The following is a 23446-nucleotide window of genomic DNA, read 5'->3' as shown; positions in this document are numbered from 1 at the left end:
GCACCTGTTAAACAGTGATCAAAAAATCAAATTAAATCAATGAAGAGTAAGTGTAACTAAATCCTTGTTTCCATCTTTAGAACAGTAAAATTCACAGGCCTAGGGGCAATGAATGGCTATTCTACTTCCCATTTACCCCATGTTTACCTAAAAGATAAGCTGGTTCATACATCAACTCATTATGCCTCTTGATCTGGTCATGAATATTCCCATAATCCTCCCTCCATAACCCATAAAACTTCACTGACAGAATGAGGAAATTCTTTATTCAGACGTCTTGAGATCCTCATTCATGCTCAGTCTCTCTTTATCTCCATATGAAATGATATTGCTACCCGTTCATTTTCTTTTCATTAATCCTGTGATCCTAAATCTAAAAGGCTCAAAACCAGACTAATTGATCTGTAATGAGGATTTGGATACACTGTGAACACAGAAAGATGCAGCCACAGATAAAGTTTGCTTTTCCTAAAAATCATAAGATGGTCAAAAGGGAAACCCTTTAAATATTCAGTCTTACCGGGAGTGCCTGCTTACTGATTGCTGCCTTAGATAGCTGAGCTTATCTACTAATTAACAGTGCAGACGCTGGGGAATCGCTGCTAAAATGAAACATCTTAAGTTATCAAACAAGTCTCCCAAGGTAAATCCAAATAATCTCAGAATATTAAACACAAATTACAACAGCAAGGTACTTTACTGATTTATTTCAACCATGCTCTAAGCAACAAGAAAGTTTTCTAGATATTTTCCAACTGCATTAGTTGGTTTAATCAAAGGTTTTGTGGGCAGAGGCCACGTCTGTCTTACTTATACTTCTAAAGATAAATTAATTTTTAAGCATTAAAATCATACATACTTATCTGTAAGTGCAGGATTTTAAAGATGTTCATGTTTGTGCCAGAACAGGGGGAAAACTGCATGAGTATTTTAGGCAAATCAAGAAGCTTTCCATTCCCCTGTTTACACGTTTGTCCATACGTTATCAAATTGCACTTGCAGCATCAAGAAAATTGTAAAGTATTTCTGGACACAGATCCATCTTTATTTTGTGCTTTGATGAAACTTATAGCATGAAACAACCACAATAAAAATGTGTTAACATCTCATTATAAATCCTTCTGTTCTACATTAAAGTGATTTCTATCTCCAACTAATGTTTACATGGCTTTGGTATCTGAAAGCTCATGGCTGTTACTGCTTTTGCTCTGAACTGTGCTTAGTCTTTAGTCCCCCTTTTTTTCTTTTCTTAATCTTCCTTCCTTTCTTAATCCCTTCCTTGCCTATAAACATTCTCGCTGCTGCTGTGCTACTTCTATGTTATGGTTAATTAACCATAGAGGCAGAAATGTTGAATTTACTGCTGTGAATGCATCATCTTTCCTCTAGTAAAAAGGAAAGCCCAGCCTGTAGTCAGATTTCATCGGTACGGCCAGAAGTGCACCATTAAAAACTGGAAATGTTGACCTGCAGTTTCCTATTGAAAGTTGAATTTTAGCTTAGGGCTACCTAAGATACAAACCTCATAGCTGTATACAACTCCCTGTGAACAGTCAGGTGGAGGAAGAGGCAGGGGGAGTATGATCCTGTCTTCTGAGTTCACTTTACATCAAATTCTTGGGTTTTCTAAGGGCTACGCAAAAGCTTTACTTCTTGTTAAAACAGTACGAGACAGCACGCTCACAGCCACTCCAAATAATGCCCCAGAAAGCAGACTTTCCACCTGCAGTTACAAGACCTGCATCAACATGCTTTCTCATGTCTCACACAACCACAGCCTAACAGCTGCTGTAATTTACTGATCATTGCAAGGTCATGTCCTGCTGAATTTTAGAAAATCCTTTGAAACTACCCATCACATTTTTTGCCAGTTTCCTCTTGTTCACATACCGTATTTTCCTCTGGATGAGGCTGAGAGGAAAGTTAAAGTTTTAACGCGGTGTGGGGGGGTTAAAACCACCCAGGCTGCCCTTAAAGAGACAGAACATCATTTATCAGCTGCAAAGACAGATTTATAAGTAGAGGGCCCCCTCTGTTCCTTTAAGGCTGCAAAACAGATGGGAAGTGAATGGACAGTCAAAGGGTCAAGAAAACACATGGGAGGTGCTGCTTGTCTGCTGTATGTATGTTCCCAGAATAAGAAAGAGGTCAAGATTGTAACTGCATGGCTGGGTGCTGGAAAGGCCTTTTCTTTAAGCTGTTACAAAGACAAACGCTGTTCCTCATCCTTCTGTCAAACTGTTATAAATATCGGTTTGTCAAGAGTTTCGGTGGCTAAAATTTTTTTAAAAAAGGGTGAACATGAGGATGAATCATGTGAATGATTCTTAAACAATTAGCTCATTAGTGTAATAAAAGCACAGCAAAACCCTGAAAAGTTTAAATGGAATTTATAATAGTTCATGTAATAAATCCATGAATCATTAAAAATATACTGCCTTTAAAATGCAAGCTTGCAGAAAATATCTAGCATACTCTTTAGTTACTAGTATTTACATTGAGTGAAGATGTTAACTGATGCTGGATCATAGTAGCTTTCCTTTGTTACAAAATATTTCTTATATGTATTGCAATATAATAAGACTTGAATTTGCAGCCAGTTTAAGTTATTTCTATAAATGCTGATTTCAAAGTATGCTCACTGGAATGAGATAATTACGATGCAAAAATGTTGCAAACACATTTATAAATCAGTGTTCCCCTCTCTAGACATCTACCAGAGTATTCACCAGAGTTACTGACAACTCTTCTACTTGCCTAAAACCCCTATGCAATCCTGAGAGAAAAGCTATTTTAATCACAGTTACATCTGGAGTTCCTGTTCTCCAGTTACCAGTTCCAGAAAGTCACTAAGAAGGACAGGGACATGCTCTAACCATCCAAGTGCACGAGGTGAGATGTTTTCATTATTAAATAGACAAAGATAGTATTTTAGCGTCCTCTCAGAAATATTTATTTTAAACCCTAGAACAAGACAAGGCACTAAACATATTATGTTAATATCACTATTAAAATCTCCAAGGATCAATCAACATATCAGTTTCATGGATATGATTTCATCAACAACTGCCTGCTGGTGACCTGGCTGAACATCATCTTTTGCATGGCTTCAACAGGAAAAAACATCATGGAGCCCTTTTGCTATGAAGACATACATATTTTTTATATATTTATATAGATATATTTATATATATATACACACACACACACACACACACACACACACACGTGTACACTTTATTTTCCCTGATGTAGGTGAATGCACCTCTAAACCAGGAAAAGCTCACCTCCAGACTGTATATTTAGCCTGCTGCAGAAACATAATAAAATCTTAAGTCATTTTTAGACAGGAAAAAAACCTCATAGCTGCCATCACTGACGTGATTTTTGTTGCAAGTATTAATATCATATTAATTATTAAACCCTGGTTATCATATCTGAGCAAAGCTATTAGCTGTCTGTACAAAACAATACCACCTTTATTTCAGACTAAAGATAACCAGTCAGCAGAAGAGAGCTTGTCTGAAAACACTTCAGCTATTTTTACAAGATACTGAGCACTGGAACGTTATTTTAGGATTACTAATAATGCTTTTTAAGCACCAGAAACAGGAATTGTGCATTGTGCTGATGGAACTGTAGATTACTAATCGATCAATGTCTTGATGTACAGCTGCCCCAGATTCACAAGTGAGACCTCTGCAGCTTAATGAAATGGCTTTGGCAACACATTTCCCCCTCAGTTGAACAGAAGCTGACTATTTCTTGCAGAGGTCCCTGGGGCTCCTCAGGTTGGCAAGCACGAAGTTTTTCTGTCTTTGACAGAATATATGAGAGCTGAGGTATGGGGCTGAAGCAAAATTGACAACTATGTAGACTACTGACTTTATCCAAGATAAAGTTTCTGCATGTTATTACAGGTAAATCCTGCTTGTCTACAGAAAAGAAACTAAATATACCAAATCATGATGTGAGGTCATAAACTAGTATGCATTTCTAAATTGTCATTAAGGTTAGCTTAATGTACAAATTATTATTAATCTATATTAAGTTGCAAATCTAAGAGAGTCATGGTGTCTGCCATAGCAAGGTAGGACATGGGCACCTTTCAATTCTCCGCCTCTATCTACGTAAGATTTTTAATTAAAACTGTTCTAATAACTCAATCATTCAACAGAATTTAGCTGTGCTGCCTATTGGACAGCTAGAAGGAGCTTAGTAGCAGGATGACCAGGCAATCTCATAAAACAGACTTGCATCCTGAATCAGACTTACAGACAATAGAAAGATTTAGTTTCCAAATCGAACCCGTAAAGCTAGAATGACTAAAATACATCATGATACTCATTATTTTGGGTGGAAATAGTGAAAGGTATAAAGGCAAACCATAAATATAAGCCAATGACTCATACAGTGAAGTAAAAAAAAATATTTTTTTCTTATGCATAAAGGCCATATACAGCTATAAAGGCAAATTACTTATGTAAAGGCTACTGTAAACTTAAGGCTATAAAAGAGACTTTAAGAAAAGAAATAAATGAAGTATGTTGATTCTTCACCCAAAATAAAGCATACTGCATAGTTAGCCAGATTAACAGAAATAGTCCTAATAGCATATTATGTTAAATCTGTCTAAAATATGATATCAGAAAATGAAGTGGTGATATTTTTTAGACAGTAATAATAATAATAAGCAACTTCATTTTTAATAGTCAGAAACTTAAGTCATCACGCCCTGAAGAAAAACAGGTTGTTCTATTATTTTTTTTTTTTTAGTTCATTATCATTCCCAGCTGAAAAGATTTCCTATCCTTCTGTTTTTATACAGACTTCCAAATCAGAAGCAAAGTGGATTCCACTACAACATTAACAACATGCAACATACACAACAATGACTTCTCCAGCTCTTGGAAACATGAATGTTACACCCCACAGTTCCATACTAGTTCAGAACAAGTACCTACAATGGTCAGTTTAGAAGTTTGTATTTATACAAGCAGTCGTCTCTCCATAAATACTTATTTAAATTTTCATTACTAGGTACACTCATAAGCAAGCAATACTAAAAAGAAAATAGCATCCAATTAGATGTTTTGATCCTTGCATCATTAAGAAAATTTTAGGAAAAAAATTAATTTGGCAGATAACACCAGAACGACCGTCAAGTACAAGAGACACGGGTCTAAGTTAAGATTAACAGGCACTAAATATGTCATTCCTCACATAGCAGTTTATCATTATTTTTCAATGTCAACTTTAAGTGATAGGCTTTGCTTAGTCAGTGACAAACGTACTGAACTTTGTAAGGATCCGTTTTAGGACCTGGACATGAGTGCCTAACTCTTCATCAATAACTTTAAGAGATCAGAGCAGACAGACTTTGGTCATCCGGGATTCTTAAGTTAAGTAAACCATCACTCCATCACAGGAGGTTTACAAGTGATGTATGTTCTCCCTTGAGGATTACTTCCCTCTCTGAGAAGATGCAGCTTTTTAAAAGTACTTTCTGCCATGACACAAAGCAGGAACTACCTTATCTGCACTTTGACACAGACTGTCCTACACATTCTTCTGGTTTTAATTCATTAGTTTCATGCAGCTGCCCCAAAACTCAAAGAAAAAAAAAAAAAGAACTAAACATTCAACCAGTGTCTTTCATGTCAAAGCATGCTTGCTTGCGTTGATTTTCTAAGTTATCTACATGGAATTAAAAACATGATAATCAGGCAAACTCAAGTAATTTGCATTCTAACAGAGTACTAGAAAGAGAGCAAATCTAAAAATAATGGGATGCATTGTTGCTGACTTGCGCATGTTCAAAAGGTAGGGGAAACTGAAGACACGACCGCATAGACTGATGCCAAGCACGTTGCCCCCTGACATCCTGCACCACAGAGCACCAGGGCCTCTCCAGAGCTCAAAGGGAGCACAGGAGTCACCCTGCCACCAGCACACTTGTGACACCAGCACAAGCTTGAACCCATTAGACACAAACAGCCCACTTGAGCACTTTGACTGATTGAGATTTCTGCAGAAATTAATGTGCTCTAAATGACAACTGGCCTCTGATAAGATGAAGGCCACATTAAGAAGGGGGAAGGAAGCTGCTGGCAGTGAAGATAGCAGCTACCCTGAACATGCTTGTCAGAAGTTGGAGATTTCTTCAGTGACTCACAGCTCTGCTTCTGTCTGGTTAGAAGGCCACAATATCTTCTGGTGTCACCTTCTGTCAACTCAGGATCAGACTATAATTTAGTGCTCCTCACTGCTACAACCAGGTAGAGCAAAGCAAGACTGCTGCCACTTCTGTCAATTGTCTCACAACTATGAAGCGACCATATTTTTTACACATATAGCTTCTAAGACTCCAGTATTTAGGCATCATGGAAGAAATTAGAGCAGAAACCCCCATAATTCTGCAGATTCTAATAAAATTACCTCTCCATTTGGATTTCCTAGGATGCTTTCTTCTTCCCTATGTCCGTCTTTGAGCAGTGGGGGTGACATCTGGGCTCTATGTCCAAATACCTTCAGAATTATACCTTTTTTTTCCTCTATCTTGTAAACCCTGGAAGCCATGTTCATTCTGAATAAGCACCTTAAGGATTGCTTTAAGGACTACTAACCACTGCTTTTTGAGCTGTTTTGTCTGCCTCTGGTTTCTAGGGGAAAGTTACCTAAGATCTGCTTATTTGAGAGAAGATCTTTCCCCTTACAGCTGAGCTTTGGCCCCTCTGAAACACTGCGACCTTTTAAAAAAGTTGAAGCTCAATAGAGGAGAAAATGGAAGCAAAGGCTTTAGAAAAGCCAAGTCAAAGCATGATTTTAAGGAAGACATGTAATCAACAATGTCACATAGGACAGGGGTCAAATCAAAATAGTGTTGACAGTCATCTCAAGGGACTGAAATTTAATTAGGCTACAGCAATGATCACAATATGGGATTAGTTTCATACAACATTTTTATTCTGCAGCTAACACCAATGAAAGAGGGAAAAAAAAAATCCACCACAGCACAAGTCATTATCTGCAAAGTACTGCTCACAGACTATCCCCAACTTTGCATAAATGCCTAACAAAAAAGAGACTCGATTGGATTTAAATCAGTTTACTACATACAACAGACACGACAGAGCCCACTCAGTTTAGCCAAATGCATCACAGGAATTGCAGATCCTGAGTCAGCAACTTCCATATGCAAGTACCAACTTTAGCTAACATTAGCTTTCTAACTCCATTAACCAGCAAGTTTATTATATGCATATATGATATTAAATCATTCATGCTCAAAATTTGCAAAAGGTTTACACTCAACACTAATGGATTCAACACATGAGAAAAAGAATGAAATGCAGTGACTTTAAAGAAATGACCTTAGATATAAAACTTGAAAGTATTTTACTGTAACACCAGTTTATTTAGTTTTCATATGTTTTAGTCTTTACAAGAAAATAATTAATTTCTGCAAACTGTTATATTTCATACCTTACAAATGTATGACAGAATTTAAACAAATGGCCCTAAGCTATCTTTTCTTCATGTGAGGGCTCTCAAAAGTTTCAAAAAGCTTTTGTGTAGAACGAAGTCTCAGCTAGCCCATGACACCTGTACAGGTGTCAATATTACTGACAAATGAACTCGGAGGCTGACCCCTTCACATTCATACCTAGTAATTTCAGGATCAAGTTTCCACAGGCATTCCACAAGTCCCTTCCCACCTCCTGCCACTGACTGTGTAAATGCAGATGGTTTTACTTATAATTTGGTGAAGTTCTGGGTTTTCATTTTTTAAATTTGTGAGGAAACAGGGTATTGGATGAATAGTATGCTGACCTAGGAAAGATGCTTTGCATGTACCATTCTTGTATACATTTATCCTGTGCACATAAAAGATGCTTTTGCAACATTCATAGTTTAGCTGTTTAAAATGAATAAAGAAGAACAAATAAGTGAAGACAGAGCATGTGTATTTCTCTGCGGTCTGTGAAATTTCATCTCTAGTGAAGTCAATGGCAAAGCTCCTGCTGACTGCCTGAAGCTAGAATTCATCTTAAAGTATCCTATGTATATGTGCACCACCTAGCATGTTTTAAATGCCTCTGCAATATGAATGTATGTACCTTAGGTTTAGGATAAGGCACTGGAAGATCACATTTCCTTTCCAAAACGATTCAAGTATTCAGTTCATAACAGGTTTTTAGTAACAAAGATTACTAAACTAATACCTTACATGCAGTTGCTAATAAGAAATGTGTAATTAAGGAAAAATTGACCATCCCTTACAATCTTCATAAAATTTATGTCATACAAAGAAAAAAAAGCAGAGAGTAGAAAACATGAGGAACAAGGCTAGGCAAGTGCATCTTCCTCAGAGAGGAAAAATCCCAACGACCAAGAAACCATCGTCCACCACCTAAGCTATGCTCATTCATCAAAAAGCAAGAAAACAGTCACCAGAGACTTGGCACCAGCTCTGCTGCATGCTCAGCCTCTCCACTCCTCCTATAAAGGCCATTCATTGCCATCTTGTGTTGGAAAGTTGTACGGCAACTTAATTACTGTACAAAGTTCGCATTATTGAGGAAGTTTGCTTTGGCCCTTTATATAAAAAGAGCAAGTCCAGCAGAGTGGAATTCTGGAAACAATTAGGTAGTTCTGGGAAGCCTTCGACTGGGAGCTAAACACTTAAAAAAGAGCCATGTTAAAAAGTAGTCTACAGAAAGTTAAAATTTATCCACGTGCTATCAATTTTGCGTAAAACTATTGAGTATTTCTGCTGAAACTACCATTCTATCATGGTGTTAAAAATAAAACATCAGAAAAGATATTATTTATCTTTAAATTCAATTTCTTCACCTATATATTTTTCCAGAAAAACCAAAGCATTACCCAATAATGAAAAACATAATTAAAAAGGTAAAGTTCTAGGGAAGGTGTGACTTCAAAGAATTGTCTTTTATAAATAACTATCATCCTACTTTAGCATTGTCATCAAAAATATTCTGAAACTCAGAAAATGCCAGCAGTTTTGCAGTTTTAACAGATTTTGCAGAAAAAGAAAATAATTTAAAAATAAATTTAAATTTTAAAAACTTTCAGTAAGTTCAGAGACAGCCTGCGTAAATGTTCAGTGTCACTCTGGAAAAGTTAAACATGAATACAGGAAAAAACAGTATGACCTAGTAAACACTATAAAAGATTACTGATAGAATTAAAGGATAAATACTGAGGTATTGTAGAAACAAGAGGTAATTAATATTTTTTAAAAAGACAGAGTGGAAAAGCTTTGTGTACAGCTACACACATTTGTGCATAGGCATTTGAAGAGACTGACTTGCCACCATTAAATATTAGATTTTCCTTCCAGCCACAAGCAGTGCCTTAAAGCCTGCAATACAAATTGGGGAGTCCTGACAAGAGGCATTTTCCTTTTAAAATATTAATTTTTACCATGGTACTTTTAGCTCCCTCTACCCCATTTTGCTACTTTCAGAACCTAACACATGGTATATTTACGTTACTGATTTAACTAAGCATAGAGTACAGTACTAAGTTACATGGAATATAAGTTTCAAATCAAAATATTTTGTCATGCAATGTCAGCAATGAGCACAATCAAGATGCATGTGAAAACTGAAAAGTAAATGTAATTCTTCCTGCTGTTGATGAGACTATCCAAGGTAGGATGAAAGACCTTAGGTATGTTCTTCAACTGACAGACAACTTTGGTGAAGAACTTTGATATAAATAATGCACCAGAGTGGTAAGGGAGGTTGTAAACAACTGCATTAAAACAGGTTCCTACCAATTGCTGAATATGCCTGAAGTGCTGAGTTAGACATGTAAGAGACAGACAGCAATTTCCTCTTGTTTCTGCACCCTCAGCAAAACAGTAAACATATCTCTACTGTATCTACAGTTCAAAAACATGGTGTGAAAAATGACTAGGTTGATGGGCTCTGAACTGGCTGTTAATTCTCACAAAAAACTTGGGAGTCTGAGCAGATATTCCAGGGCAGCCATCAGCTCACTGTTTAGCAGCAGGCAAAACAGGAAATGGTCCGCTAGGAATTACTGTAAAAAGATCTGATTAAAAAACCAGAAAGCGTCATAATTTAATGCAACTGCATAAATTCATAATGCAGACACATTTTGAATATTGTGTGCAGTTCGGCTCTTTCATCTCAAAAAGGGTTTAGTATAATTAAAAAAGGGGAAAAAAAGAGTGGTGAGGCTGACTGCAGCTATGAAACAATGCCCATGTAAGGAGCAACTACATAGATGAGAACTTTTCAATCCAGGAAAAAGAAGAGCAAGTGCGGGTAGCATAAACATCTACGAAGTCATGAGTGGCACAAAAAATGAATAGAGAAAGATTACTGAATGTTTTTCACAGTGCAAGAACTAAAGAGAACCAAATGAAACTGGCAGGTGGCTCAAAAACAAACAAAAGGAAGTACTTTTTCACACAATGTGTAGTTAAACTCTGGAACTAATTGCCACAGGATGTTGCAGATGCCAAAGTTTACATGAGTTCAAAAAGCAATTAGAGAAATTCACAGGAGGAAAAAAAAATAATCCATGAATGGCTATTAATCACAAAGATATTACCTCAGGATTAGGAAATCTTGGAACTACAGATTGTTAGATGCTGAGAGGGCATACCAGGCAAGCACGACTGTATGCTTTAACCTGTTCTTATGCTGTTCCGTTCCCCGAGTACTTGTGCCTGCTTATTGCCTCTTTCAATACAGGTATTCTTATAGATTGATTGCATTTTAGGACATTTTTGAAGTCTGTTACCAATTCAGCTGTTCATCTTCTGCTCTGCCTCTTTTTGTACTTACAATCCTTTCTTCCAGATGGTCTCTAGTCCTAGGGCTTCTTTATTTCCACAAACTTAGTAATTGCTCACTGGTATAAGTAAGTGATACTTAGGATAAGGAGTACTTTTACACTACATTTAAAGCCTTTTTAAAAAGTAACCTTCAGTATATTATAAAAGATGTAACTTGTTAGAAACTATTCAAAAGATCTGTTTGTGCTCTTTAAAATATCTAGAATAAAACCTGAGAAGTAAACACCAAGAAGCAGCAAGACTCAAGGCCTAAAGGTCATCAAGGAACATTGATATCTAGAGTTAAAATACCATTCAAGGCTGTAGAACACAGACAACAAAACCTGCTCAATTAAGTTTTGAGTCTTACATGAGCTCTCATTATGAAACTGGGTCACCCCTGTTAGAAACAGTTTGACATTAACCAGTATCCTGAAGAAACAACAAAACACTTCCAGTGTTTCAGCATTAAAAGACTGATGTAACAGAAGTGAGACAGTGTTGCTGTATCATTAGTATCAAGAGGAAGTGTCCCAACCTCAGGTATATAAATAATTTAGATTTCCAAGCACAGTTTTCAATCCCAGCCTCATATTTACAAATTTAGACTGGAAATTAAAAGACCGTTTGTAACCATCATAGGAATGGCATCCTGGAACATATTTTCAGTATTGAGCCCCCAAAAGTTATCTGATTTAAAGATGGAGCTCAAGATATGTGCATGAGCTGGGTTACATAAACACAGCTGCCTGGAACAGAGAGAGACTGGACTTCATGATTCAGGAAGTCCCTTCCATTCTTAATTAAAATAAAAATACTTCATGAATGTGTAGTTGTGGGAGTCAGGATTTTTTTTTTTCCTTAAGCAGAGTCCTGATCATCACTAAATACTATAAGGAGGAAATTACCTGTATAGCCATCTGATAGATCAGTGCTCTGTGCTATCAAAGTCTGTCTCAGGAGCATAAAACCCCCCTGCACCACATAAAAGTACTGTATTCACTAAAGAAAAGACAAATAAATAATTTTTTACTGTCATTTGCAAATAAAAAAAAATAGAGAACCATCTAGCATGAAGAAAGTGGAGAGAACTTTGCTGATTTGACTACAAAGCTAAGCAGTGGTAGTTTAAAAATCTTCTCACAGGTACAATAAAGGAAAATACGTTACTCAGTATAAAACACCATATGATGACAATTACTTCCTTAGGATAATGCATGTGGGATCTGTAACCTTCTAAAACTAAAGAAATACCGCACAGTGACAGTGTTTTTGCTACACAGTAATTTATGAATGCATACTACAAACTTGAAGCATATATGCTAATAATACCCAGATACCTACAACTATAAACACAGACGGGTTGCTCTTACAGGTCTAGTCTAAGTTCACAAAATGACAACCCCAGCTGTTAATGCTTTGAGATGTGAGGTTATTCCTGATGCTGGTGAAAAGCAAAATAGAAAATGCAAAAATTCCAAGTCAATTTCAGGGCAAAATAAAGTTTCACTCTATACCTGTATTTGCTTAGGGAAAAAAAACCCCAAACCATCCAGCATCAAATGAAGAAAGCAAGTAACACAGCTTACTAATAAAAGGAGGTAGCTTCCTCATTTAAGTATCTGTATTCCACTCATACAGACTACCTCTAGTTTTACCTCAACATACATACATACAGAAAAAAAGCCTTATTTTGTAAAAACAGATTCCACCTACTCTAAAAAGAATGGCTATATGAAGGTTGATACAGGGTTTCAAAAGCAATACAGTAGTATGTTTGGAGATAATTACAAACCTATTATATAAGTTATATAGTCACACCAGCTGTTTCAGAGACTTTTTAAGAAAACCAGTTTGCCCTGGACTCACCAAAAGCCCTACTCACAATTCCAAATTATTATAGCAACACTTTCTAAAGTACAATACCACAACTGATTGGGATTTTAATAACAATACTTCCAATAATAAGGTAACACTTCCAATGTAACCAGATCAGCACTATCAAAAATAAATCCTCAGATTCTGAGGATTTACTGCAAGCAAAACATCTGCTTTATAAGACATTGTGGATGTAAAAAATGGAAGACATAATTCATGCTTAGGAAACCAACAGCAATTGAAGACTTCTCTGGATGTCAGAACATATCTAAATAAAAGAATCACTGAGCACAGCATTAATTTATTCTGAATTAAATATATAAAAAGTCATATTTTAAGAGAAAATTAGTTTCTACAAACACAAAATAAAGGTCTAAGAAGAAAGGCCACAGTGATGTCTACATACAGACATTTATATATCTACCTGAAATTTATTTATCACAAGTTTTTTTCTTTTCCCTTTTGCACAGCATTATTTTCTTCCCCTACCAGTCCAAGCGTGCAGCTGGAGTTTATGTGGAAGTCTCACAGAACAATATTGCCAAAACCCCAACATATATATGCAAGAGCAAGCCTCATCAGCTATGTCAGTCTAAACCATATTGAATCTGCAGGTAGACAACAGGAGTTACCACCTCAGCTTGGACTGTCCCCTTAAAAACTCTCTATTTAAAATCCTACTCTATTAACCACAAAACCCCGTAACGCTTTGAGTGACTCAACACCTTGACCTACTGTAATCCTTCTGGAAGGCTAAATCTGTTAGATATTTCTCCTTGTTAAATCTCTTCATATAATGGTCATCTCATCTTAATAAGCACAATATATCAGATCTTCATGTCTGACAGGTTTTGTTTTTGTATACATGACCTAATATGAGCTGCCCAGTATGTCACTGGCATTTCCAGCTAATCTGTATTAGAAGTCTGTACTACCTGTGAGAAGGCTGTGTATTTCACCCAGTAAATTAAAAAACAGATAGGATCAAACCCTTCTTACACAGTCAAGACCAAATCACCCAGAGACTGGTCTCTGAGGTGTGGATTACCCATGTTTTATTAGAAAAACAACTTCCCTTTACAATATTACTCTGTTTTAACAGCATTTTTTCAATATACTGATGCAATATATTTATATCAGTGAATTTATATCCACTGTAAATGATGTTGTTTTATCACACTATACTACCCATGTCCACCTTTGAATAAGGAAGATCTGACGATATTTAAGAAAAATTCCATTTGTGCTATTAATTACATGCTAGCTAGCACATGAACAACCCATTGAATGTTCTCAAGAGCAGTGATCAGAATTGTGTTTCATTCCAAGCTAGTTTCAAAATACTACAGGAGCAGGTACTTACTGAGATCCTCTGCGAGCTGGACCCTCTTGCCAGTTAGGAGCTTCACCTTTTTTTCATTGTCCTCAGCAAAATCTTCAAGCACTTCTTTTACATTCTTCTCCAAGCGCCTTACTGTAAAATAAAAACAAAGCAAAAATCAACCAAAAAAAAAAAGCGATTATTAACACTTTTACACCTGTAACGACCTAAGGACAAAATTTTGGAAAGGTCTGTGGGAGACATAGCATATGTTACCACACTAACCTGGTTAGAAAAAGGGCAAACTTCTGAAAACCTAAGTGAAATGCTAGGGTTTCAACCCCAAATTATGGTTGACATCTGGGTGATTCCCACAGCCCTTCACAAAGTGGGGGTGAGTTTGCCTTTACGCTTCCCCCCAGGGTGGGGCCGGCCTGGCAGACAGAGCCACTGGGTAAAGGAGCCCCAGGTGTCTGCATTCAGTAACCAAAGGTCAGGCATCCCACTGAGGGATAAAAGCTGGGACCACTTGCAGGCAGGGGCAGTATCTGTCTGTGAGGTAGATGCACTTTGCAGAGTTCCCTGTTGGGGAAGGACCTCCCACCTCCCTGGGACTGGGCTCCAGTCAGGTCTGGCTCTTGTAACATGGGCTCTGTAGGGATTCGTTATGTGGCTTCCTTGGTCTTATGTATTTGGCTTGTTGACCTGGTTGTCTCCCATTCCCCTCTATGGGAGACTGTATTTCACTGCTTATTCCACCCATTGTTGGTTGTGTGGTGTCATTGTTGGGATCACTGGGATTGATGTCAATTATGTATAACCTGACTTCTTTGTACTCCCAGCAATCACCCATGTACTGACCCTTCTGTGTCAAATACAATCTGGTTATTGGTTCATCTTTATGTTGGCTGTGTCCTTTATGCTAGGCCTGATAATTGACAAAACAGTAAGCCCCTGTTCGGGCCATTAAGACAGTAAATTCTTTGAGAAAGACATTTAAATTTCAAAGGATATCTTCTTTCTGAATTAAATTATTATTGGATGACTTTTTTAGGAGATAACAATATCTGTAGACTGCTTTGCTGTCTGTTAAATTCAGCAGTTTCTTCTCTGAGATCAAAGGTCAACAAATCTTTTATTGTAATTATTATAAATCATTTATATTTAATTATTGCTGTCCCAATGCCATGGAATTTCCAACTGTGAGAAGGATAAAAATCAGTAACAGCTGGACTGAATATTATAGAGGCATTCCCCAATGGAAGCTCATCACTACATTATGACTAAGAGTTAATGTTTACCCCACAAGAGAAATCCTGGCTAGAGGTAGACAGGAGACCCAAATAAAGTCATGTTGAGCCTGTCAAGTGGAGAATGAGACCTGTTCACACATCACTGGATAGTGCCCTGCAGTACAAGATGCTAGAATCAAGAGACATAACCAACTATGTGAACTGCTGGTAGAAGAGGCCAAAAAGAAAGAATGGGTAGTATTTCAAGAGCCGTTGCTAAAAGACGAACAAAATGAATGACATAAACCCGACCTAGTATTTGTTAAAGAGGAAAAAGCCCTGGTGGTGGATGTCACAGTTAGGTATGAAAGTAAACCAACATCATTGGTGGAAGCAGCAGCAGAGAAAGAAATATCAACACCTCAAAGATCAAGTACAAGAACTGACTAATGCTACTGTCATCAAATGTATGGTATTTCCTTTGGGTGCATGTGGCAAATGGTATCTGTGCAACTACAGAGTGTTTGCAGAATTGGGACTCTCCAGCTCCTGACAGGACAAGGTTGTGTGACATCTATCAAATTGGGTGCTATTTACATTGATAGATATTGTATGTATCTTTGTTAGTCGATCATGAACAGTTGTAAGTTCTTAACTGTTGTATCTGTAGTACTTTGTAATGAGTTATTCTGATAAATTCTTCTTCTATCTATCACTTATCAGTAGGGTTGAACTCACCAGTCTCACAAGTCACTAGAGGGAGTTAGGCTCCTGGGAAAAAGAGAGCACTGAAGCTCAGGAGCACTGAAAAGAAACCATTGATAATATGTAGGGATAGAGGACTCAAAATCATGATATGTCACTTACTCTGGTTGGACAATCAGTTACTGTGTTGGACATAAGTTGATGGACCACCTTTACTTAACTCAGAAAAGAAACATGTATAAGTTTTGTATGTTTAATAAATAGGGAGGAAGCAAGGATGCTTAACAATTACACTTTTGCTATCGACATCATCCTCATCAGATGAATCAAGGCCAAGTCAATTAAAGATGAAAGATGGAACAAGAAGTTAATGATGACAGCAGAGTGTGGTATTGAAGGATTGATGATACACAGAGGGGTGTTGCTGTACATATAAGGCTAAGAGGAATTAAAAGCTCTTTCTTTAAAGCAGTATCATGTCTATCTTAAGACTCATATCCTTGCCCTTCATACTTAAAGGGTGAAACTTCCTAATTTTTAGCCTAGCAGTTGTCAATGAGGTAGGTGATTTGAAGAGACAGGACCTAGCTCTCGACATTTAGGGGCAATTTCTTCTCCATGGAGGGTAAACTTGCATCACATGACAAGGTTCAAACCTTTTACTTGCACCTTCTTCAAGAAACAGGTTCAAAACTATTTTACAGCTCAATGGTCATTATTAGTAGTTGTACCATGGCACTAGCTGATTAATACATAAATGATGATTTAGAAGGAAGCTGTTGTTGTATAAGCTTGTCTAGATATTACATGGCACATTTTGTACAGCTTTACAAAAATCCATTAGAACAGACTTTTTATATCAAGCATTTTAAAATTAAAATCTATATCCAGACTGACCTAAGAAAAAAATAATATAGTCACTATTTATTGGAATTGTTTCTGTTTGGAAAAAGATACAGACAATTGGCATCATGTAAGCTGAAAAAATTTTCAATTGGAGAGTGTCTTAATTATTTGACAGTCTGTTTACACTAAATCATTTAATGTATATAGAAAGTCAAATTCTGTTTACATCTTTTAATTACCTAACCAGGATACAAAAATCAGCTAGCCATTCTAAACATGAAAAGAACAAACACATAAGCTAGAGGAACACTAGAAAACTTCTAAACAATTTTGTTTCAAACACCTCAACTCATTGTGAGCCTTACCTTCAGTGTTAGTAAGCTGCTGCCTCAGCGTATTTGCTGTAATTGCCAGCATTCGCTGTATTCGCCAGAAGAGGACAATATCATTACATTCGAGCTGAAATGAGAGAAGCTGTAGTGTCAGACCTCAGATGTCCAGTGAACATCCTACACTTACAAGAATCTTTTGACACTTCTAGTAGCAACTGTAAACTCATGTATACATATCTTGATCTTGCACAAAAATCCCACAGACTAACTGCTGTAACAAGGAAACACACCAAAAATACTTCAAGAACCATGTCAGCCATATCCAATACACTGCATCAACTTCACATCTATTATTTTCAACAGAAAGAGCAATATCAAGAGGTATCAGGAAAAACAGTTTGCAGGCCGGTGAGTATAACCTAATGCTCACTGAAACACCACACTTGTTTACAGCAAACACAATGAAAGACAGCAGCTGAACTGGATGCTGTGACTCCCTGTCTGACAAATGCTTCTAAAGACAGTGTTGGGCCAAGGGCTTTATTTGTTAACAACATAAAAGACAGTTTCTACACCTGCAAGGATGGCAGGAGGGAGCACTAATTTCACATTAGGAGACTTTAAAACGACAGTAACAGGAACAGGAGGCTAAGTGTCAAATAGAGGCAGCTCTCTATGATCTCATTCTCTCTTTATCTCTTACAGGCAAAGGTATTTTTCTACAGTGGTAAAGATTTCTGGCTCCATGGGGATCATTGTTTCCCATTAAAAAGAAAAACAAATTTCAATAGGAAGTGAGAAGCTCTACCTTTCCAGCAATTTCTTTTGGATTTAAAATACAATGGTAAGAAAACTGTGTATTCTTTTCTGTGAGGCTTGATGCATACTATCATTTGTTGTACAAGCATGGGTTTACAAAACTGGAAAGTCATTTAAAATATCTGTTTGCAAGCTCCACAATGTTTTTTTGTTTGATTGTTTTTTTTTTTTCCTACTGATCACATGTGGTTCCAAGCATTAACTCTAAACACTTTTTTATCATACTGATCCCATAAAACCCCCTTACTTAATGTTCCCTGAATTTTACATATGAGTGAGGTAAATAAATATCAATGACAGTGGGAGAAAGTGATACCAAAAAGATATCAACAGATGTACAATACTGCTTTTAACAGTGTATTTTCAATACATGTTTTGATAAGTAACAGCTATTTAGGTCACGGCTGATACCTAGTGGCCATTTTACATAATTACCACTAGGATTGCAATCTATCACTTATAAGCCTCATGTAAAACATATCTAAGATCACTGGCTATCTCAAGGTAGAGGATATAAAAGAAAGGTTAGGCTTGTTTAAGGTATTCATAGAATTTTTTTTTTCCAACTGAGATGGAAACATGAAGGCAAAACACCAGTGTATATTTGTTCTTCAGTTTACCTCTGAGTCCACAAAATGCCTCTGATAGTAATAGAAGCCTCTTCGACATAGATTGCAGTGGTTCAAAGCAGTCTTCAGGAAATATCTTCTATAAATTTGGTGCCATGTGTCTTTAATCTAGGAAAACAGTACTTAAATTTGACTAAATAAATACACTCACTATCGTGCATAGTTTAATGTTTGAATTTAATTTAAAAATATAAGTCCGAATTCCACTGTCACATAATATATGTTTAAATAGTTCTCATCAATTTGTCTGCAACTGGGGTATGACTCTGTTAGTTACATTTGGCAAACATTACAAATGATTGTAAATTAAAAAAAACCAAAACAAAACAAAAAAAAAAACTACTCTTCCGTGCTTCTAACATAACTGAATGCTTAAAAAGATTGTCTGCAGCCAAAATGCATTTAAATAATATCCTACAAAACAGGACAAATTGTTCAGCTTTTGGCATGATACAATCTTCACATTAACACTAAGAATACATTTTTGAGTGGTACCCATTAATTTACCAGTTAAACCAGATTAAAGCATAGAGGAGTATTTAATAGGTTTTATGTAAACAAACATTTGCAAATTTTCTTGATTAGGCTTATTTATGTCCCAGTTCTTAAAAAATTAAATATATATATATGGCTCTTCAAAAACCTCATAAAATACAATTAAGAAAACCAGTTGCTTAGCTGGAAAAGAAACTCAATTTGTACCCAGTCTCTCATGTAGAGAATGTGAATCGCTACTCTGACCTTTACAAAAAGGTATAGTAAGTACTATATAGTAAAGGGCCAGCAGTTATTTCAATAAGTACATGTATGAATGTTGCTTCAATGTACCTATGAACTTTGAACTGTACATACAACCACACCGAAAACACTGGAATGCACAGTATGTTTTTATCATATCTTGCTCACAAAGGCCTTGATTCTACTATATAATGTCTGAATAATAATTTTCAACAGCCTTGTCATAATGCAGGCGAGAAAATCTGCTTAGCAGATTCTGATTTCAGTCTAAACTGACATTCTAAAGCGTTGTACTGCATTTGTCTGACAGCCAACAGAAGTGTGTGAATTGCGTGCAAGCAGCCATTTAGTAATTCACTTGGAAACATCTGGATTACAAATTCAGTATTTAGATGAGTCTTTTGTATGCTATCTAGAAAGAACATTCAACTGTTCACAGGGGGCTTCCATATGTTTTGTTACAATCCTGCATCTTACCAGACATGGGTCCACTGTTATTCCTCTTGCTTCAAGATTCTTTCTGACAGTCGTCACTTCATCATTTGCCAGATAAGCTGCATGTTCTTCATTGCATTTGATTAATTTCTCAAGTTCATTTTTTGTTTCGTTACGAATATTCTAGGATAAGATTAGTTAGAATTATTACAGATTCTGAGATCATCTGCACGTCCTCAATAAATAGTCTAACTGCTTAATAAACCAGAAAAGAAAATACTTGACACTTAACTATTACATTTAAGTGACTCAAAAGGATATTTGTGCAAAGACATCTCAAATATAGTATTTTTAAATGGATAATTCACTGTCAATTTTTTGTATTTTTCTTTTCATTATGCACAGAAATGCAGAAGAGGTAGTGGTAAAAAAAATAAAATAAAATAAAAAAGGTCATGTGTTAGCCTCCTTTCCCCTCTGTGAACATCCACTAGTGGGGTTCACATTCACATATCACTTGTGGGACTGATGAAAACTGTAATTTTATGCCTAACAGCTAGCAAGAGCTCTCCATGGATTCATACCTTTAAGTTGCTGTTCATTAAATTCAAGTAAGATAGGTTGAAGTCACTGCCTTTCTCCCATACCTGGCTACATACAGTTGACTGTAAAACTCCTTCCTCTGAAACAATTACTTTCTACTGTATTCTTTTAAACTCTACTTACATCTTTGAAGTATGATTCAGTTTGAGAAATATCTAGAAAAAGTAACAAAAAGCCCATCATGTCTGGGCATTGAACAGAAGGTGCTATTTAAATTCAAAAGAAATTTCCAAAGCTATGAGCAAACGGGCAGAGAGGTTATGATGAAAACAGTCAATTAGAAGATAAAGCTGTGACTGGAATGCTAGTGATAATGCTATCACATAGTAACTAAATCCAAATGGAGCATGACAGGAAACTGCATACAACTACTTAAAAGGCACACTTGGAAACTATAGAATAGAATAGCCCACTTTCCACTCTCTTTTCATCAATTCAGGAGACCTTTAATATTCAGGTCAATGGCATAATAGTAAAGATTTAATTCAGCTGAAGGATGGAAACCAGTTTACAAACCACTATGTATCTGCAATATGAGAAAAGCATATGGAATTATCTGTGGTGTAATATTTAAAACAATGAATAGTAAAAGTAATTGTAAAGTATTTAAAAGCAGATGGGGTTTTTTTGCAATAGTGTGAAGAGGGTTGGTATTTTTGAAAATTTATGGAGTAATAACCAAAGTTTTATAAATGTAGTGAGCTACAAATCCTTTATATTTGTTTTTCCTTTTACCTGTTCTTTGGTGCGGCCTATCCAGTATAACCATCTTTTCTTCCAGTCTGGACCCACCATATCTTCAATAACAGACTCAGCTGAAAAATACAAAATTAAGTCTCACTTAAAAATACATGTAATCAGCCATATTTATAGTTCTAAAGTTAGGTACAACATCAGGAATGGACATTTTATGTCTAAGAACATAAAATATGGCATACCGAGTCAAGTCAGATGTCTTTTACTTAAAACTACATTTGACATCTTTTAGTAAAACTTAAAAATGACTGCCAACTGCTAGATACTTCAAGGAAATATATAAAAACCATTAACATCCCTCCACTGAGACAGCCCTCCAGGTTCCAAATCAGCAACTTGCATGAAAATTAATTATGCTTGATAACCATAAATGGACCAAATACTATCCCTGAATTTATTATATTCTTCTACATGTGTGTTTGTACTATTTTTTGACACTACAGATCTCTATTACTTATCTTTCAGGTGCCTCATTGCAAGAACACCAGCTTTTAAGGCCATATTTTGCTAAACATTTCTATCAGTATTGGTACCATTTTAAACTGTCACCACTATCTCAGCTCTGCTGATATAAAAGCTTGCACTACAGTGAAGTGAACCAGATCCACCAACTGGCCCAGATTAAAAAGCACATGAGTGGAATACATCACACAACTCACTGTCTTTGAGACGACTTTGGAGCGTTTCTTCCATAAAATGAATAGCAGCATCCCACTGCTGTTTATCAGATATTGACCGATCTTCTAAGGCATTGTGCTGGATTACTCGCTGCAATAGAGAACATCATTTTAGCATACAATAAATCATTTAATTAGGATTTAGTAAAAAAAGTTTTCTGACATTCTCTTCAATTTTTTCATGTTTATAAAACCAGCATGTATTGGGCACGCAGGATTTATTCGAGAAGAACCTTTTCAAAGCACTACCAAAAATATTTTATTATGCCTTTAATCTGACTCTCTTCTACAGCCTACCATAATGTAAAAAATACAGCAGACAATATGAAATCCCTCCACACTACAGGATCTATAAAGATGGTAATGAAATGCTGTTATTTTATGTGACTATACTTAACAGAACAAATGAGCTGATGCTAAACAATTCTCACAAGATTGTCCTTGGGCAGCCAGTGGTTTAGGGAGGACTTTTTCCTGAACCAGCCAAAACAACTTTATTAGATATTATTCAGGGTAATAATTAACAAAAGGTAATAATAAAATTAATCTAGAATCACTGAAATAAATATATTATATAGAAAAGGAGAAAATTCATCATTTTATGATTACATTAAAAATGCAAAAATACTGCATATGCAACCTTAGTAAAAATATTTCAACAACAATTAGTCAACAATTCAAAAAACCCCACTACATTATACCAGGCTATCCTCCGCTCTCTCATTCCATTTATGTCGTTTAATACTTTCTTCTTTGACTGCTTGCTTCAGTTTATCAAAGATATCATCATGTTCCTTTCCTTTTTGTTCTGTCATGAAACGTGAAAATTCTTCTTGCAAAGTCTCCCATGCCACCTGGAAAGCCAGCAAACAATGCCTACTGAAATGGACCATTATACCATGCAGCAGCTGGTAAAGAACATTTATGACAATTCTTGCAAGTATGAAAATTTGCATTCTTTCTGAAAGCAATGTACAAGCCTTGACTTTTCCTTTGCTGCCTTAGCTATTACTAAAAGTCAACACTAAAACTTTGCTTCACTATGTTGTAGCAAGTGGAATTCTGTAAAACTTGCATAAATCTATTAAATATGAACATAACTAGCTTGAAGGGTTTGTTTAGCCTTTTAAAAGGCAGGGGGTTTTGGCCTTTAATAAGGAAAATTCACCAGGAGAGCAAAATACAATGCTCCTGCTGTATATGCTTCTCAACATCAAGACCTTGCTAGCCTTTTCTGACATGCAAGCTGTTTAGAACTGCAGGCAGCCCTTCAAATCATCACCTCACTTCTCCAGAGCTATGCTTTCATTTCAACAGACTTTGCACAATTTTATTTAATTTTTTTTTTTAAAAATAACTAAATTCTCACCTCTACTGCTTTATTGGGCAGTTGCTTGTCAGTCCACTGCTTCAGTTTGATGTCCACAGTGGTGTTAAATGTCCCTGAGTTCATAGTCTGTGCTGCTGGAAGGTATATATTCTCAATCACATGAGTAGATACCCTTTCCCATAAAGTTTTCTGAAGAATCTCCTCCCTAAAATGGAAGTTGTAATGCATATGATGGCTTCCAACACAAAAGTGAAAACAATACAATTTTCCAATACAAAAATGAAATACATATGCATTCAATTTGTTAG

At 36.2% G+C, this 23446-nt stretch overlaps 1 protein-coding gene across 6 annotated transcripts in view; it reads right to left on the bottom strand.

The window, feature by feature from the left end:
- Window positions 1-23446, bottom strand: part of OPA1 (OPA1, mitochondrial dynamin like GTPase) — a 55954-nt gene that overhangs the window by 6987 nt on the left and 25521 nt on the right. For all 6 annotated transcript variants that reach the window (XM_026854898.1, XM_026854900.1, XM_026854899.1 and 3 more), the window contains 8 exons: window positions 23178-23343; window positions 22510-22662; window positions 21791-21899; window positions 21111-21190; window positions 19815-19955; window positions 18591-18707; window positions 17185-17278; window positions 14079-14189 (listed from right to left, as the gene is read on the bottom strand). In XM_026854898.1, the coding sequence (XP_026710699.1) occupies window positions 14079-14189; window positions 17185-17278; window positions 18591-18707; window positions 19815-19955; window positions 21111-21190; window positions 21791-21899; window positions 22510-22662; window positions 23178-23343 (971 nt within the window). The remainder of the gene's footprint in view (window positions 1-14078; window positions 14190-17184; window positions 17279-18590; window positions 18708-19814; window positions 19956-21110; window positions 21191-21790; window positions 21900-22509; window positions 22663-23177; window positions 23344-23446) is intronic.

The sequence above is a fragment of the Athene cunicularia genome, assembly GCF_003259725.1.
Source record: "Athene cunicularia isolate RWA chromosome 9 unlocalized genomic scaffold, athCun1 chr9_part1, whole genome shotgun sequence".
Lineage (NCBI taxonomy): Eukaryota > Metazoa > Chordata > Aves > Strigiformes > Strigidae > Athene > Athene cunicularia.
This window is presented reverse-complemented; position numbering and strand designations above follow the sequence as displayed.